This window comes from Dreissena polymorpha, chromosome 6 (genome assembly GCF_020536995.1).
Source record: "Dreissena polymorpha isolate Duluth1 chromosome 6, UMN_Dpol_1.0, whole genome shotgun sequence".
Classification (NCBI taxonomy): Eukaryota; Metazoa; Mollusca; class Bivalvia; order Myida; family Dreissenidae; genus Dreissena; species Dreissena polymorpha.
In genome coordinates this window covers 37,595,303-37,610,278 of record NC_068360.1, presented here as the reverse complement: position 1 = coordinate 37,610,278, position 14,976 = coordinate 37,595,303, and the positions used below count along the sequence as shown (strand labels likewise).

The 14,976-nt window shown below is 33.8% G+C and overlaps 2 protein-coding genes across 2 annotated transcripts; one reads left to right on the top strand and one right to left on the bottom strand.

Annotated features, from left to right (window-relative positions):
* The first annotated feature begins 4,791 nt into the window (after positions 1-4,791).
* On the top strand, positions 4,792-8,596 carry LOC127835595 (putative nuclease HARBI1). Its single transcript, XM_052362030.1, has 4 exons — positions 4,792-4,867; positions 7,139-7,251; positions 7,472-7,583; positions 8,499-8,596. Exons 1-4 carry the CDS (start codon positions 4,792-4,794, stop codon positions 8,594-8,596), a joined length of 399 nt encoding a protein of 132 aa, XP_052217990.1.
* A 2,476-nt stretch (positions 8,597-11,072) lies between these two features.
* LOC127835594 (uncharacterized) lies at positions 11,073-12,580 on the bottom strand. Its single transcript, XM_052362029.1, has 3 exons — positions 12,415-12,580; positions 11,854-11,988; positions 11,073-11,212 (listed from the first exon to the last, which is right to left on the bottom strand). Exons 1-3 carry the CDS (start codon positions 12,578-12,580, stop codon positions 11,073-11,075), a joined length of 441 nt encoding a protein of 146 aa, XP_052217989.1.
* Positions 12,581-14,976: the final 2,396 nt, after the last annotated feature.

The following is a 14,976-nucleotide window of genomic DNA, read 5'->3' as shown; positions in this document are numbered from 1 at the left end:
ATTATAATTTGTGTATATTAATATTTTGATCAGTCAGTTTTTTACCTGTACATTTTCTCACTGAGTTTAACTTTGGACGGATGCACACTGTTATATCTAAATTTAACGCATGTCTTGGATGGAAATAATTGTATCAATACACATTTGATGTCTGAATTATAAAACATGATTTTAGTTCAAAATTTGTTTAATTTTTAGCACAGACATTGTGCAACATTATGTATTTTTTTTTTAATTAAAGAACACCCCGAAATCTTTCACGCGGATATACATAACATTGCAGTAAGTACTACTACTAACTAGGCATTTGTGTACTATGTAAAAGCATTACATTATGATCCTTGACCACTTTACCGACCGAAATATCAATGTGTTTATGCCACAGGTATATTTGCGTATGCATGTACTAAAGGTGCTGTTTTTGTTGCGCTATAGTTCATCTTAATAATTGGCATCAAATAATTGCGACTTGTCAACAAGGACCCGAATAAGAGAACATCCTTATTCAAACTAAATTTCGAAAGCTTCCGTTGTTATGAGCTTGCATTTTAAAACGTAGACAAAACAATCGATCGGCATAAAACACTATTTGGTTTAGCGGAAAAAGGGTCAGTTTTCGTTACTTATCGTCTGTATGAGTTACTATTTCAAAATATATAAAAAGCAGAAAAGGCGTCTCTTAACTTTGTCATGTAACATCTTATAACATATCGTTTATTCTTATGAGTTTATTCTTAAGATGGAAATTAATAAGGGGATATTTAAATAATATGTATATTCAATGTTAAGATGAAGTTTGAGAATTTAATAATACATTTTTGGGAGATATTTGCATAAACTAAGACCTGATTTAAGATTTATTTCAAGTAAGAACACAAATACGTTTACACCCAGGGTGGGGTATAATTGGGATCAATAAAATGAAAAGTCATTTAGATAAAAGAATCGAAGGACCATATACTTCACAATGAGTTTCAATTAACGAAAGGGTCAGCATATAGACATGAGATTTGTATTACTTCACATAGTTATTGAAATAGCATAGATGAATGGGTCATCAGAAAGTCTTAATTGCATTGGTTACACAAAATATTGCACCGACAAACACAACAGTACAACTTGAAATCAATATAAAGTAATTGGGTTTTGGAGTATTTGGCAAGCAAGTAAATACATGAATAGATTGTTCCTTCTAGAACAATCTAATAAGTCAACCAATCCGTAATAAGCCCGGACCTTGGTGTCCAATGGAAATTACAAGTAGATTTTATGTAAATTAACCTGGGGATAAAATGCAGTGTTTTAGTTAGTAGAGAAGGATCTGCGGTGAGATTTGAAAAGAACTTGGAGAGTTGTCACGTCTTCTTGACGTGGCGGCCATGTTGGCTGCCGCGCTGTAAAATTGTATTTCATGAACATTAGCAAGCGTTGTGTTAGAGAATATTCAACAGAAATAAATCTCGATGAAAACAGAAATGAACTTTGGTTGTTACTGTGTGTTATCAACGAACAACGTGTAATTACGTGGTTGTTGTGTCACTTAATGATAGGAAATTAGGTGAAATATTTGGGTTTTCTTTATGTAAGAAATATTGACAAGTTTATCAAGGGCGAATATACATGGCAGTCAAAAGTTTAAATATTTAGATCTGGTGTATGTTTAACAACAAAAAGGGAACGATGCTGTTGACACAAGGCTTGGGCTGTATTTGCATTATTTATTTGTATCACAATGCTGATAAGCGTGTACATACTTGAATTGTTACTTCTCCAGTCCTAGGTTGTAATTCAGCCAATCAGAAATAAACACGCATAGAACAATGACCAATGAGATTCATAACAGAGTTTCACGGGGCAAATGTTAGAGAGAAATAGCCAGTTAGCATTTAGACCTGGCGGTGAACGGATCGAGAAAGATACAATCATGTAGCAATCACAACTTATTTGTACAACTGAAAATATTAGTTATGTCAGACATTAAACTGGATTAGAAACTGATATATGTGTTGTTGAATATCTTATCCTACATTATGCGGAGAAACCAACATTAGTAGAGAGGGACGGACTGGTCCCATGCGCGATACGAGAAAATGGTAGTTAATGCAAATCTCGTCATCTTGGCAATACGCGCATGACGAGATTTTGAATGATAGGCTACATACCAGTAATTTAAGAGTTATGAACATTACAAGTAACTTTGTGTCGTCCATGAACTATGAACGAATTCGTGACAACTTGACCTTCATATGCGCCTAGTGTTTAATGGCCATTTCATTCAATAAACTGAGAACAAGTTTCTGAAATAAATATGTTACTTAACTTTCCAAAAACTTATATACCTTAACCACTATTGCACCATAAATAATAACATGGTATCTTCATTCCAGCAAGGAAAATTGATCTGAGTAGGAAAAATGTAAAAAAAATCATGTTCTTTTAAAAACGTTCACGTACACGTTCTTACACTGATGCTTCTGTATCTATATCAACATATTCACAGCAGAAATGTATACTTGTTAAATCAGACAAATATCATGTCAAGTATCTTGGTTTGTAGATTTGTCAAACGATAAGCTTGCAATGCTAAAGTTGAATACATATGTTAACCCACACGTACTGAAAGGGGAAACTGTAATAATAGTCAGCAGCCCATTGTAAGGGTCAGCAACTTTACGAATAGAATACATCCTTGACTTTGCTGTTGTATAATACGGCTTGTGAATGGATTTTGGCTGTTAAACGTCATTCAAACTGTTTATGAGTGCGTAATATTACCTACACTGCTGTGAACGGTCCATACACTCATTCATAACGACATTTGTTTGAAACATGTTAGTTATAAGTTTTGTTTAATTCCAAGTCAATCTATTCCAAAATGCATCCATATTACCCATACTAAATTTCTGCATGCTAAATTTTTCCCGTCGCTTTTCATGACCCGATTATCCCGTATATTTTATTCAAAAAGCACATTCTAGTAAATATTGAGGATAAAAGTGCTCCAGAATTTCATAAACAAATACATTCGCCATGTTTATCGAATGTATTAAAGGCAGAAGCATGTTACTTTTTCAAGATTTTACGAAATAACGCCCTATAGGGACGGGGGTTTAGCCACTTAACACGCGTAAATCGCCAGACGTGCTGTTCCCGATTTAACACAACAACATATACATCAACGCCATACGTTGTATATGCTGCATAATTTTAGCGCGCTCTTTATTGAAACAAACAAACACTCTATACATTAAGCGATGTTTTTCTTTGGATAACATTTATCACACAGGTGTTAACATTAAATCTCGGTAAAGTCTTTCGGATAACAAATTTAATGATGCACATTTAAACAATTAATATTACATGTATAGCTGTATGTAATTTATTCAACAATAATTGTTAAAACGCTTTACGAGTCGAATACATGTTGTGACCATTTTATGCATGAAATGCACAATTTCCACGAGGATTACCCCCGGTTGACACGAGCAGTATTCTAAGTAACTTGCCAAGATTTCATCAATGAGATTTAACCGTAAGGGCTGAGGGGGCTGGTTAAAAACAAAGACAACAAACTGTCGGAATATCAAACACTTGTGTAAATTACGCCACTTGTCTGCATGATTCTACTGCAGGTATTGACTGCCCTCTAGTGATGTCGCTAATGCCAAGCGTGCGCTCTCATTGGCCAATATCGATTATCCAATACATCGGCGTTTACTCGTTTTGTGCTTCTTCTAATTGCATAGGTTTGGCAATAATTTACATGCGGTGGGGAATTAACCTTTTGTTTTGAGAAAATTATAATAACAGAAAGGTTTAGCAAGGGCTTTCAAATACAGTTACAAGCTCCTATCTACATAAGATACTCTCTAACTTAACACAGGGTACAGAACAGATGTCAGAGAGCTGAACTCATTCGGGAGTCATTAACCAAACCTTTCTCCTTTAATGCAAATGAATGACATCCGACAGTGTGTTCACACTGCGCATTGGTAATCAAAAATTGAGTTGTGTAAGCCCTACAGATGAGCAGCAATCGTGTTTCACAAATGCCCACTATGTAATTAACATGAACATGAAACAAAAAAACTTCTCTCATTTAGACACAATATTGAATAAATGTACTGTTTCTATTAAGTATAATAATTGTAATTCAAGATTTACGCTTTTGCTTAAATACCCAAATAAAACATTTTATAAAAACATCAGGTGTATCCGTGTTTATTTTAATTGTAAAAATTAATTTGTAAATTATACAATAATGTTTAATGATTGTATATGTTTCTAATCAATGCGTAAAACATTATTTCCTATAAACTACACAATCAGAACAAAACAAAATGCCTTAATCAGATGTTTAAAACATGACTTAACTGCAAAACGCCTCTTGTGATACTTTGGTTTCCCTATTGTCTTCAGATTGCAAACGTAGCAACGACAAATATACACACATTATGACAGCGCGTATGGTGCAGTTACATCCCTTTAAAAAGATAATATTTGGCTCGAATTGCACAGCGTAAAAGTTTGTTTTCGCAGTCTAATAATGACGGTTATATGTATAATGATTATACACTTGTAATTGTTGCATGTTCTGGACCAATTTTATTTCCGGGTAAGCTCGTAAAACAACGCACGCTTAAGAATGAATATGAGTATATAATCCCTTCATAATCAATGTAAAATATATAATGAATGCGAATAAAAACAACATTGACAAACGATCTATAAACTGTTCATTATAATATATATGCCAACAAAACAAATCGACGTTTATTAATAGCTTACACCATGGATAATAACAGAAATGTGAACTTTGACAGCATCTGTGTAAACACTGAAACACTGAAGAAATTAAATGGAAAAGGCACACGCAACTAACACATGGATGTCCAAATCATAGGATTATCGGCCTTTTATCCTCAATGTATAAGATTGTTACGTTTGCAATAAACCGTTGTTTAAACAAGTTAAAAACTCGGCCGAGATATTATCAAGATAAACATTTTGGCCATTCACCATAAAAGCTGAGTCATATTGGTTACAATGTTTTCCATACGATTTTTTCTGTTGAGATTCGAGATTCAAACTCAGCATATATACTTTGATAATAAACATTGTATCCACGTTTTATAGAGCTTAAGTGCAACCTGACCGAATTTAAATTTAGATTTATTTAGATTATTTGTTGTACATCGACATCAAATCTGTGATCACAATGTTTTGTGTATTCGTTTTGTTTATTCGGTTGTTTTATATGAACACATAACGAATAACTTAAAACGAACTAAGCTGTTGGAATCATACAGGAATTACACTTTAAAAGCAACCTTGTGTTTAAAAAATAACATATGGGATTAACGTCCCGGGGACAGCGTTAGGAGAAAAAATTTAATTGAGGAAAGTGATCTAGACATTACCAATCCTACCACTATTTAAACCTCCGTGGAAAACACATATAAAAACAAAAATATCGTATACATGTGTATTTAATTTTCTTTTTGTTAGTGTGTGTCTTAATTTTCCTTTATTTTAATTGTAACTTCAAGAATCTGCTCAACAAGCAAAATCGTTCTTGTAATAAGTGGAGCGGTGTACAAAATATTTATTGGAAAATCATAAGTCAAATAAATACAAACAGTTATTTTAACCAAATTGATATCGCTTTTCCATCGTTTAAATTATTATATCTTCAAATATTTGAATAAAATACACCGTGTGTGAAGGCATTACTCTAAATAACTCGTCCATTGAATGTTACTCGCTTTTAATATGATAACAAGTTGAGAAATACGGCATTACATTTTGTTCAATAATCCATGGATAGTTGACTTTAAACATAGTTTAAACTCAATAAGTTATACACTTACCTTGAACATGCATTCTAAAAGTAAATAGGTTTATCCAGATCAACAATTCTGTCATAGTTCGTGCAATATTTTCGGTACTTAAAAACACGTCCAACAATCTGTTCATTTTGTAAGCTTTTGATGTGTAATACCACATGTCCTTTGACAGAGTCTCACGTCATGTTTCATTATTATGTGTAAGGTATCACTTTACCTTATATCTACAAAGATTTGACTGATCAATAATTGTAGCTATTCAGGCCCCGTGTTCACAAAGCAAATTGACATCGATTTTCAATGTCAAGTGACATTGATTTTCAATTTTTGTCATCGGTTCTCAAACTTGGTGTTCACAAAGAAAATCGATTTCAAATGACATTGAAAATCGATTTTCAAATTGCAATCAATGACACTGAAATTGAAATTGATATTGGGCATTGTCAAATTGAAAATTGATGACAATCACCATGGTAAGAAAACAATATGGCCGACATTGAAAGACGTCTTCGTCGCGCTCGATACATAAATGAATTGTTTCCAATGGATAGGAGAGTTTTCCGTGATCGAACGAACCCATTGGAAACTTTGTCCCCGATGGAAATTTCGTGAACGGTACCGGTTTTTCCCGGAAACTATTCTGTTTCTTGTCAACATGCTGAATTTGGAGAGGGCTACTGAACGTTCTTGTCCTCTTCCGCCGCTCATTTCAACTTTAGCGGCATTGCATTTCCTTGCAACTGGCACACACCACATTGTGACGGCAGGGCTGCATGGAATCTCAAGGTCCAGTGTATCTAGAGCGATCAAGCAATTCACGGACAGCGTGTGTCTACATCTAAATGACTTTGTTTTCTTCCCAAATATCGAAAATGTGCAACGGACGGTGCAAAAACAGTTTTATAACATCGCTGGTGCGTATTAGCTCTCAATATAATTTAATCGGACAATTTAATGATTTTTGATTGGTTGTCAAGTAAACAAATAAGGGGAGTTAAATGTTTCTTAGTCGAATCGGGCACAATTCAAAACGTTGTATGAGTACTGTATGCTAGATTTATACGTCTTGAAATAACATACGTGTATATTACGTGTTTGATAAGTATAATAAACATAACTGTTTATTAGTGATTGTTATTTTTGGGAACACATATATTGACATGAAAGACAGAAGATTGAACTTGTAATTTTTGAAAAAAAAATGCGGAAACTTTGTTTGTAGTATACTCAAATTAGTATCAAATTATCTAATACAAATGTCGATTAGGCTAACAATGTTATTGTCTTTAAAGGTTTCCCCCAAGTGGTTAGTGTGGTTGATGGGACACATATCCGTATTCAAGCGCCTAGCGCCAACGAAGACGATTATGTGAACAGAAAGGGATTTCACTCCCTTAATGTACAGGTAAAACAATAAGTGAAATAAAGTCCATGAACATTTCCTCAACTTGTATTTTTTTAAGATTATATATGTTTAAAGGTTGTCTGTTCACAGTGAAAATTGCAAAACGAAACTAGTGACAATTGGATGTTCTGTTGTTTACTTGTATTATTGTGATATCAGACAAAATGACATTGTGCAGTGTGAATTTTATTAAGATTTGTGGTTTCTTTTTGCTCTATAGATGATTTGTGATGCCACTTTTCGGTTTGTTGACGTAGTCGCAAAGTGGCCTGGGAGCGTTCACGATTCAAGGATCTTTCGTGAAAGCGCCATACGTCAGCGCTTTGAAAGAGGTATAATGACAATTACATGAAGACTACTCAGTATTATGATTTTATTCATTCATTGCACACATTTATTTAAGCACAGAATTATTACCGGTACATCAAAATTAACAAGCACAATTTTATTTTATTGAAGCGTTTCCATCTTTTCAAGTAGGTTTGATCACCAGCCATATATATAAATTATCTATCTATCCATCTATCCATCCATCCATCCATCCATCCATCCATCCATCCATCCATCCATCCATCCATCCATCCATCCATCCATCCATCCATCCATCCATCCATCCATCCATCCATCCATCCATCCATCCATCCATCCATCCATCCATCCATCCATCCATCCATCCATCCATCCATCCATCCATCCATCCATCCATCCATCCATCCATCCATCCATCCATCCATCCATCCATCCTTCCATCCATCCATCCATCCATCCATCCATCCATCCATCCATCCATCCATCCATCCATCCATCCATCCATCCATCCATCCATCCATCCATCCATCCATCCATCCATCCATCCATCCATCCATCTATCTATCTGTCAAGTCTGGTTTTATTTTATATCACAGCTTTTAAAACGATCACATGTATTATTATCACATCACATTTGACAAATGAAAGCAACTTAAAACATCACTTTTTTACGCAATGACACAATTGATTTAGCGTCTCATCAGCCCAATAAATAATTCATACTAACAACAAAAATTGAACTTCATTGAAATCACATCATTCCAAATGATCACAGTAACTAATATCACAATTATTTAAATGTAACATAAACAACAACATATTACATCAATAACGTTATAACTATGTCATAAACTTGCATGCATTAAACAATACACTGCTTGATATCGTTGTTTGACATTACAGTGCTGCAAAATGATCTTTCTTTTTTATTATAACAGGTGAAATCGACGGTCTTCTGCTTGGTGACTCTGGCTATGGATGCAAGAGGTATCTTATGACACCATATCAAAACACCGACAGTCCTTGTAAGGTATAGTTACTAAATGGATCTTTAAAACAATGTAACATATATTCAGAATTAAATTTTGTTAACCTTAGATTAAACAAAACAAGGGCTGTTTGTAAAACATGCATGCCCCCCATATGGGCTGTCCGTTGTAGTGGCAGCCATTGTGTGAATACGTTTTTGTCACTGTGACCTTGACCTTTGACCTAGTGACCTGAAAATCAATAGGGGTCATCTGCGAGTCACGATCAATGTACCTATGAAGTGTCATGATCCTAGGCAAAAGTGTTCTTGAGTTATCATCCGAATATCATTTTACTATTTCGGGTCACTGTGACCTTGACCTTTGACCTTGTGACCTCAAAATCAATAGGGGTCATCTGCAAGTCATGATCAATCTACCTATGAAGTTTCATGATCCTAGGCGTATGCGTTCTTGAGTTATCATCCGGAAACCATTTTACTATTTCAGGTCACTGTGACCTTGACCTTTGACCTAGTGACCTCAAAATCAATAGGGGTCATCTGCTAGTCATGGTCAATGTACCTATGAAGTTTCATGATCCTAGGCACAAGCGTTCTTGAGTTATCGTCTGACAACCACCTGGTGGACGGACCGACCGACAGACCGACATGAGCAGAGCAATATACCCCCTCTTCTTCGAAGGGGGGCATAAATACTAATCATCATGAAAAGGTTTAATATTTACTTACAGGCATAAAGAAATGTCACCAAACTAGCATTAGTTCTTAACATTTAGTGGAATGATTGCAATATTATTAGTATGTTGTTTCATTTACAGGAACGGTTTAACATATCCTTATGTCGAACAAGAGTGGTGATCGAGCAAGCTTTTGGCGTTCTTTGGACTTAGAGTAAAACCTGACAGAGCAGCCAAAATAACAGTCGCGTGTGTCATTCTTCATATCATTGGATTAGAGAGGCAAGACATGTTTTCACGAACATGTGAGGATGACACAGATCAGCCACGTGTTGTTTATGAAGGAGATGGGTCTGGAAACAGTTACAGAGACCACATCGCAGAATCTTTCTTTTAAGAACATATAGTTATATAATAACAAGGGCTGTATGCAAAACATGCATGCCCCCCATATGGCCAGTCAGTTGTAGTGGTAGCCATTGTGTGCATACGTTTATTGTCACTGTGATCTTGACCTTTAACCTGAAAATCAATAGGGGTCATCTGCCAGTCATGATCAATGTTCCTATGAAGTTTCATGATCCTAGGCCTAAATATTCTTGAGTTATCATCCTGAAACCATTTTACTGTTTTGAGTCACTGTGACCTTGACCTTTGACCAAGTGACCTGAAAATTAATAGGATCATCTGCCAGTCATGATCAATGTACCTATGAAGTTTCGAGATCCTAGGCCTAAGCATGCTTGAGTTATCATTCCGGAAATTATTTTATTATTTCATGTCACTGTGACCTTGACCTTTGACCTAGTGACCTTAAAATTAATAGGGGTTATCTGCCATTCATGATAAATGTACCTATGAAGTTTTATGATACTAGGCCTAAGCACTCTTTACTCATAATTCGGAAACCAAATGATGGACGGACCGACCGACCGACGGACCGACCGACATGTGCAAAACAATATACCCCCTCTTCTACAAAGGGGAGCATAAAAAATCATTAATGAAATTATCAGGGTTTGGATTCACCAACTTTTTTTAGTCTAAAATGTAAGACTCAAACTTAAGAAAAGAATCGAAAAACGTTTTACCTATGAATCTGATCACAAAACATTCACAGTCAATTTGAAGATAACTAAACAAAGATTCATTCACATAATGATAAACTAACAAAGTATTATATCAATAGCAAAAAGATAAGAGAAGGATCACAGAGGCTGCAGATCAAGAAAGACAAGTTAGAACAAAAGAATAGGCATATCAACAGTATTATTCATTTAAACAGGTATATTGGAAACTAGAAATATGTCTTAAATGCTAAAGACAAATGCATTTTAAATATTTCACCGGACACAAATATATCTTGAGTCAAACATGTTTCAAGGGGCATATTTACTGCTAACAACAAGTTAAATGGATATTATTTGCAGCAAAATCTACAAAGGACTGATTCATGCATGCTATGTGAATTAAATGTATAAATAATGTATGACATTAAAATATGAATAAGTGGAACACCAGCTGCCCATCAGTATAGCACTTTCATCATTTACCAAACTTGGTCCTTTATTTATGGTAAGTGGTGTTTCACTTATTCATATTTGAGTGTCACACATTATTTATACATTTAATTAATAAAACATGCATAAATCAGTCCTATGTAGCTGTTTCTGCAAATAATAGCTATTTAACTTGTCTATTAGCAGTCGATATGCCCCTAGAAACATGTTAAGTTTAAGATTCAAACAAAAGAAGGCCTTGATCCATTGCAGACTTTATATTTGAGTTTAACAATTCTTTTTTTAAAGTAAAAAGTTGTCTCTCTTGCTCTGCAGCCTCTGTGATCACCTTCTAAGATCATGTAGCTGTTTTTCCTGCTGTTGCCTCTGCAACAGCAGGTCCAACTCAGCCTGTGCACGTCTTGTTTCCAGCTCAAGTAGCTCTTCTTCATAGCATCTGTTTCTCTTTCTCTTTTTCAACGATTCTGGAAGTTAATTATACATTGACAAATTCAAATTGTGCTTAAGAAATTAAATACTTTCTTCATTTTATCCATGTTTACATGCATGTTTTTGTAACTGATTTATGCCAGTTATGATTTGAACAATTTATATGCACAGAAGAAACTTCATACATCAGTGAAGTTAAAAATGACTCAGTTCTTAAAGTTTTAATTGTTATTTCAGTTATGTGCATGCTTTTTATCCTATTACCAGACCAAAAACAATAGAATATCAAGCGATCGTATAAATATAAGCTCTATGCTAATATCGACATTTTTAGACCATGGTTTTCCGATAATATATAGTATTTTAACTTTTTTCTAATTATAAACGACCACAAAATAATGGGAATAATAGAATATTATGTGCGTGTCGGATAGAGATCAAGTTTATCATGCGAGACTGAGAAACAAGTTGTAGTACATGTATATTCTCTTAATATAGATTGGTTTAGGGTATTGGTTTATTTGAGTATTGGTTTATTGTGTAAAAGGCAATATGACTTTCATATATCATCTGCATACTCAATTTAATAATAGTGTGATGTATCAGTATGCTTCCAGATTCAGAGGATGTCAAAAGATGATTTTTGGTCTTAAAATATTGACATATTGAAATATACCTTTTGATGGTCTTGATGTTGAAGAAGTGGCTACATTCGAGGCAGTTGCAGGCTTTGATGTCCACTCAGCAACAGTTAGTGTACACTTGGCTGAGGCTTCATCAGTGTCTGCCATCTCAGCAACATCAGCCACGCCTTCAAACCAACAAATTATAACATCTATGAATAAACAAGAAATGTGTCCTTGAGACAATGATGCACCACTAATTGGCACCGGTCACAACTTTAGACAGACGGCCAGACATACAGATGTTACTATTAATGCCCCTTCACCATTTTTCGAATCACAAACATCGCAAAATAAAACCAATTAACATTCCACAAATTATTATTGCCAGATATGTATATAATGGTTAAATATTAAACAAGACAAATATATTGGAGCAGAGCCATTGTGTATGGTTCATTGTTTAATGTTTCCAAAATAATCTGGTAACGTATATTGCAGATCGGTTGCAGTTCTAAATAGTCCATTCATATTCATTGCATGTTACAAATTTGAAAGAAAATGCAACAGTGAAAAATAAATTAAAAAGATCATTATACATGCATAACAATCACCTGAATCAATGCCACCCGGAATGCCAATCAGCTGTGGCTTGTCGCGGATGCCATCTATGACCAGGTCTTCCACGGTGGTTAATACAGCTGGAGGCCCCCCTCCAATTTTTTTTCTGTTAGACTCTTTTTTTTGGCTGAAATTAAGCGAGGTACATTTATGAACCATTCTTTTAACTTAAATATCATATACTGTAATCTTTGAAAAATTATTAAACAATCAACATTGATATTTTTTATTTTTGATGTACAATAATAATTGGCAGTGATTATTATTAACCCTTTGCATGCTGGGAAATTTGTCGTTTGCTAAAATGTCGTCTGCTGAATTTATAAAAATTAGCATTTTCTTCGATTTAGTTTCAATAATACTATCAGAAGAGCAAAAAGTTTGGATCCTGATGAGACGCCGGTTCCAGCACTGAAAGGGTTAAAAAAAACATGGTAAGACTAAAATACTGAACTATTGAATTGAACAGTTCAAAAATAGTATTAACTGAAAGATTAAGCTCTCAGCACATATACCAATGTATTTTAAGAGCATACATCTTTATATTATAACAAATATTTTCTCAATATGTTGACAAAAATAAACACTGATTAAGGAATATGTAATAAAGATTAGAGATTACTTGTTAACTATTAATGGGCCAAAGGAACTAACTAATGCTATTATAATTTTTTAATACTCAGAAATTTATTTTTATCATCAAAAATACATTTAACTACATTTTGCCAAAGTATTAAAAATAATCAACAAGCATGAATAATGAGCGTGATTAAAGATTTAGCAAAATATTACTGGCGCGCAAAACACATGTAATGAGCTCATAATATTCAACAATTACATGAACTTTTTTATTTTTGTGTGCATAAAATACTTAATAAATTACATTTAATATTATCCAGTTTTTACAATGGGTGCAATAAAAGAAAGCATTTCACTACATTACATAATGAGAACATGTCATTTTGTTTCATTTTTACATTCTATTAAAACTGGTACATACGAACATGATATAAATGCAAAGTGTAAGGTACCTCGACATTTCAACTGCGCATACATGTCTTTTATTTGACGCACTGTCCTAGAACATTGTGCGACACTGGAGCTGAAATGAAAGGTAATATAGTCATATTCTAAATGGAAGAGGACCATAATTGAAACATATTCATTGCTTATGTTTTTCTAGGTATAAAACGGGACATAATAATGTCAAAATGCCAGTCAGAGTTACACAACTTTGCCTGCACAGTCCCCCTATGATAGTAAGTAAGTGTTGCAAGTATGAAAGCAATAGCTTTGTTACTTTATGTATAAAAAGGACCTAAACACAAAACTCAACCAACTTTTCAATTTTTTAAGAATAAAAAGGGCACATAATTCTTACAAAATGCTAAATACAGTTGTCTGCTCTTGTTTATAGGTTGGGGTCATGTTGATAAAGAAGTACACAAAATATAAAAGCAATATGTCAAAAGACATGGTCGAGCTAAAAATATATGACACATATAAAGACATGAATGTCTATAAAGGCACCCTAGCAAACATGATTTTGCTAGATCTTTCTTATTAATATTTTGTTCTGTCTTTGTTTTGATGAGAAAACATTAACATTTTGTAAAAAATAATCATTATCTATTAGAAACATTTTTTCATTAACAAAACCACAACAGTTTAGTATTGTAATTTTTTTTGTTTACACTGAGTAGCACTATTTCTGTCCAAATTCTCATTTTTTTCTCGCACAGTGTATTCTATGCAATCAAATTAGTGAACAAAAATATTTGAGATAGTCCTGCATTTAAACAGACAAATGAATCTAACTTTATACATATATAAATAAGTAATTTCCAATTAGATTGTATCCTATCATTTTGTGGTCATTTATCTCATAACAGTAAAAAAAAGTTCAAATGGTCCTTTGTGGATAAGATGTTGCAAAGCTTAATTATATAGCCTAATTGTAAAAAGTATCTCTAAATTTTTAATTTTTTTTATATAATTTTGTAAAACAAAATTATATAACAGGTTGGTTCAGACCAGGGTAGGAATAACTACTTGCTCTTGGTTATACATGTAGGACTGTTTGGAAAGTATTTTAAGTTTAATCAGAAATATTTTTATATAACAGGTTGGTTCAGACCAGGGTAGGAAATACTACTTGCTCTTGGTTATACATGTAGGACTGTTTGGAAAGTATTTTAAGTTTAATCAGAAATATTTTGAGAATTTCAGATTGTTAAGCTGTTCCCTTGCAATGCATATACATTATAATCAGTCATGGTTTGAATAATTGATATTGTGCCATATCTCACACTTTGTGACTAATCATACTATGGTATTAATATTTAGATCTAATACTGAATAAAAACTACTATGTAGCCTCTTTTAATAATTTCATATAATCTTAGATTTAGGGCGGACAGACCAAGGATTAACATGCAAAGGGCGATCAGCTTCTAGAACCTGTAAGGAATTATGGTTAACGGATCTGTTGATTAGGGCTCTGTATGTGCTAATAATAGTGTTAGAATAGACTAAACAAGGCCGTCATTTTCAGA